This window comes from Limulus polyphemus, unplaced genomic scaffold (assembly GCF_000517525.1).
Source record: "Limulus polyphemus unplaced genomic scaffold, Limulus_polyphemus-2.1.2 Scaffold3054, whole genome shotgun sequence".
NCBI lineage: Eukaryota > Metazoa > Arthropoda > Merostomata > Xiphosura > Limulidae > Limulus > Limulus polyphemus.
In genome coordinates this window covers 16,200-21,024 of record NW_013668664.1, presented here as the reverse complement: position 1 = coordinate 21,024, position 4,825 = coordinate 16,200, and the positions used below count along the sequence as shown (strand labels likewise).

Sequence of the window (4,825 nt, the reverse complement as noted above, 5' to 3'; positions counted from 1 at the left end):
ACTTCGTTCAAATCTATTTCCCTGTCAATTTTTCCCACCTTCATTAAAAGGCGTAAAATGACAAAAACAATCTTGAATAATCTTCTCAATAATGTGCCTTGGTTATGGTAGATAATTCGAAGAAAAATAAAGTGTTGTTGTTTTTATTTGTAGAAGGTTTAAAAGGAAATACCACAATATAATGAACTAATTCATCACAATACCTGAAAACTCTTACTTCACTTTTTGAAAAATGAAATGGTCTTTACTTTTACTCCCGATCAACAATCAAATATCGTTTCTTGCATTATGAATAACATGAATGGATTGAAATATTTAATTAAAGTATCTCAAAATAAACCTTCATTTCGGTGAAAGATTGAAATTAGCTTGAATTCTTCATAACCTCTGAATAGTGAGTGACCCAACGGGTCACGGGCTGTATAGAATATATCAAACAAAACACACATAGGTACATAGATATATATTAAACAAAACACATATATATTAAACAAAACACATATGTACATACATATATATTAAACAAAACACACACATATGTACATATATATATTAAACAAAACACACATATGTACATAAATATATATTAAACAAAACACACATATATATTAAACAAATTTCTCGAAGTTTAAAGGATAGGAACTTTTTCAGTCTATTTTAGTGATGCTCATCGAATGTAAAATTAAAACATTCACTACTGACCAGAAGTTGACAACTGTGTTGTTTTGGTGGCAGGTGACAATGTTGTGCTACCTGTAGTTTTACCTGAAATGTGTAGATATAGATATATCAGGTACTGGTTAGTTATTGAATTACCTTCTTAGCCAGATTGATATAACCAGAAACCTGTGATCTATATGTACATGTAACATTCTTTATGGAGAAGACTAAACACTGATTATATCTTATCATTAACAATGTATAACAAATGTAGACATAGATAACCCAACGTTTATATTTACTACTAGGTTTATCAGTTGAAATTAATAATAATAACTTTCTTAAAAACGCAAAAAAGTAAACATCTTCAATAAGAAGACGGTGATAATATATAGAGAATAAACCATTTTTAGAACCAAATTGTACGTGCTAATACGGAGAGTAAACCATTTTATATGAATGAATTGTACGTGTTAATACGAAGAATAAATCATTTTATATTAACGAATTGTATGTGCTAATACACAGAGTATAAACAATTTTATATTAACCAATTGTACGTGCTAATACGGAAAGCAAACTATCTTATATGAACGAATTGGACGTGCTGATACAGAGAATAAACCTATTAAGGTTTTTGTTGTAATTCTTGTGTATCTTTATGCCTTTAGTTTATATAATTGTGGTTTATCAAACACAGGTTTCCTCTACAGTAGCAATCGTTGTGTCCAACAGTGAAGAAACTTGCTATACAATAGATATTGTTGTGTCTAGTAGTGAAGAAACTTGCTATACAATAGATATTGTTGTGTCTAGTAGTGAAGAAACTTGCTATACGATATATATTCTTGTGTCCAGTAGTGAAGAAACTTGCTATACAATATATATTGTTGTCCAGTAGTGGAGAAACTTGCTATACAATAGACATTGTTGTGTCCAGTAGTGAAGAAACTTGCTATACGATATATATTCTTGTGTCCAGTAGTGAAGAAACTTGCTATACAATATATATTCTTGTGTCCAATAGTAAAGAAACTTGCTATACAATAGATATTGTTGTCCAATAGTGGATAAACTTACTATACAATAGATATTGTTGTCCAGTAGTGAAGAAACTTGCTATACAATAGATATTGTTGTTTCCAGTAGTGGATAAACTTATTATACAATATATATTGTTGTCCAGTAGTGAAGAAACTTGCTATACGATATATATTCTTGTGTCCAATAGTGAAGAAACTTACTATACAATAGATATTGTTGTGTCCAGTAGTGGATAAACTTACTATACAATATATATTGTTGTCCAGTAGTGAAGAAACTTGCTATACAATAGAAAGTGGTGTGTTCAAGTTGTGGATATTCATATTAAACACAATTGATAATGGGTTTACTTATATGTTGATAACATAAGATCTCTCATAGTTTGTTGTGTTACTCTTTAACGGTATGATTCACCCGATAGTTCACCAAGTTTTGTAGTATAGCTTAAGCGTATAAAACATTGAAACACAATGACATATATACAGACAACAAATTAGCTGTGTGTTCATGAATACTATTATTTTAGGTGCACTACGAAACATCATTTCTATCATAACTGTAATATTCGTTGTTTTATAATGACTTCATTTTTTATCAGTGGTTACAATATATATATATTTTCCTACTTGAAAAAAATTTTGTAGTAATGAAACATTAAGGTCGTCTATATTTAATAGGTTGAAACATAAAGAATATTTTAGAAAAAACCTATTTTTTGTGTGTCAGTTCGACAAATATGAAGTTTCCTAAAACAGACATCTTCCGTTTGGTTCAGTCGTATTTTCTAACAAAACACGTCCGTGCCATCTAGTGCGTTGTAAACAAAGTAAATAATTACAATAACACAAACATTTACGATGTTAACAGTTCATAATATGATAGGTATTATTACTTCCATGATTTCTATTAAATTTATAAAGATTATCGACAGTTATCTGTTTATAATGATAGACCATTATCAGATCTATGATTATCGTATAAACAATTTATATAAATGTCAGTTCATTTGTCAATAAAGCATTGTATTCCAAAAACTATGATTTTCAAAACAAGATATTTTGCAAAATGAAATTAAAAAAAGTTGGATATATATATATATATATTAGATCTATTATACTAGAGTCATATATTTATTCACAGAGAAGCTGTATGCCAAATATTATGACTGTACGTCAAGCCGTTTGGAAATGACAGTGAAAGTAAAATCATGATTTATACTAACTTCAGGAGGCACATTTGAGTTGTAATTATTTTAAAGCTTTTAATGGTCTATCCAAATATGTATGATATATTAAATATGATACTCAATACCATTCCGAAAAATGCTTTAGATAGAGTCAACTTTCATATAATGACGCGGAGTCATTATATATATATCAAATATAAGTCTCGAATGAGGTAGAATGAAGTTAAAATCAGATGGATAAGGTTATAACTGGGAGCGAATATGTCTTTGTCGTACACGAGATTCCTTCTATCCTTTCAACTCTAATTCAATTTCACTTCTCTGTTTTTAATACATTATTCATAATCTATGTTATTCTAAATATTTTACGCCACCAATTCACTTTATATCTTCAGATGCTGTTGTTGCATACTATTGTGATTGTTACCGATGGTTTGTATAGCATATATATATATACCATTGTGCTGATTACCGACGGTCTGTATAGCATATATACTGTTGTTGTATACTATTGTGCTGATTACCGACGGTTTGTATAGCATATATACTGTTGTTGTATACTATTGTGCTGATTACCGACGGTTTGTATAGCATATATACTGTTGTTGTATACTATTGTGCTGATTATCGACGGTTTGTTTAGCATATATACTGTTGTTGCATACTATTGTGCTGATTACCGACGGTTTGTATAGCATATATACTGTTGTTGTATACTATTGTGGTCATTACCGACGGTTTGTATAGCATATATACTGTTGTTGTATACTATTGTGGTCATTACCGACGGTTTGTATAGCATATATACTGTTGTTGTATGTTATTCTGGTGAAAATATTCTCCAAACAGGAATCTGTTAATTTATTAAAGTAAAACAAACGAGATTCTAATTATTAAGTAAGTTAAACTAATAATAACCAAAACAAAGAATAGAAACAGCATTTGTGAATTACTGTCGCTTCACAAAACAGTCGTGAAAATATGGGTGGTAAACTGAACATCTACAAAGAACATCAAATTTATATAAAAAATTGTTATCAAGTACAAAATGGCCAAGATAATGATGGTAAACTGAACATCTACATATAACATCAAACTTTTGTAAAAAGTTCTTATCAAGTACAAAATGGCCAAGATAATGATGGTAAACTGAACATCTACATATAACATCAAACTTATATAAAAGGGTTCTTACCAAACACACAACGTGATCCCGAACATTCCTGTAAAGACACAAGGTACGAAACATGAATTTGTTAATCACAGGATAGTTTTGTTATCTCATTATTCCCAGAAGCGAAGAAACGTTTACATTCATTATATAATGACAAAATGTAATAAACTAACAATTGGAAAACACAGTTTGAAAGATAATAAGTTAGAAAGACAAGGAAATTAGATTTTACCGAAACAGTGAGAAGGAACTAAAATTTTTCAAGGATTGTGTAACATTACGTCACGGAGAGAAATGAAAACGTGTGAAATTAGATTCCCAACATAATAAAAATATGATGGTGTCATTGAGGCAAATAAAAACCTGGTGAAACTAAAATATTACTTAATGAGGCAAATAAAAACCTGGTGAAACTAAAATATTACTTAATGAGGCAAATAAAAACCTGGTGAAGCTAAAATATTACTTAATGAGGCAAATAAAAACCTGGTGAAGCTAAAATATTACTCAATCAGGCAAATAAAAACCTGGTGAAGCTAAAATGTTACTCAATCAGGCAAATAAAAACCTGGTGAAACTAAAATATTACTCAATGAGGCAAATAAAAACCTGGTGAAACTAAAATATTACTCAATGAGGGAAATAAAAACCTGGTGAAGCTAAAATATTTGCCATTGAGGTAAATAAAAACCTGGTGAAACTAAAATATTACTCAATGAGGGAAATAAAAACCTGGTGAAGCTAAAATATTTGCCATTGAG

At 29.6% G+C, this 4,825-nt stretch overlaps 1 protein-coding gene across 2 annotated transcripts in view; it reads right to left on the bottom strand.

Annotated features, from left to right (window-relative positions):
- The window catches only part of LOC106468562 (macrophage mannose receptor 1-like), a 23,392-nt gene that overhangs the window by 9,798 nt on the left and 8,769 nt on the right, over positions 1-4,825 (bottom strand). The window contains exons 2-3 of one of the 2 annotated variants that reach the window (XM_022396894.1): positions 4,086-4,113; positions 703-765 (exon numbers count right to left, since the gene is read on the bottom strand). The exons of the other annotated variant lie outside the window; for it this stretch is intronic. Coding sequence (XP_022252602.1) covers positions 703-765; positions 4,086-4,113 — 91 coding nt within the window. The remainder of the gene's footprint in view (positions 1-702; positions 766-4,085; positions 4,114-4,825) is intronic. 2 annotated transcript variants of the gene reach the window in all.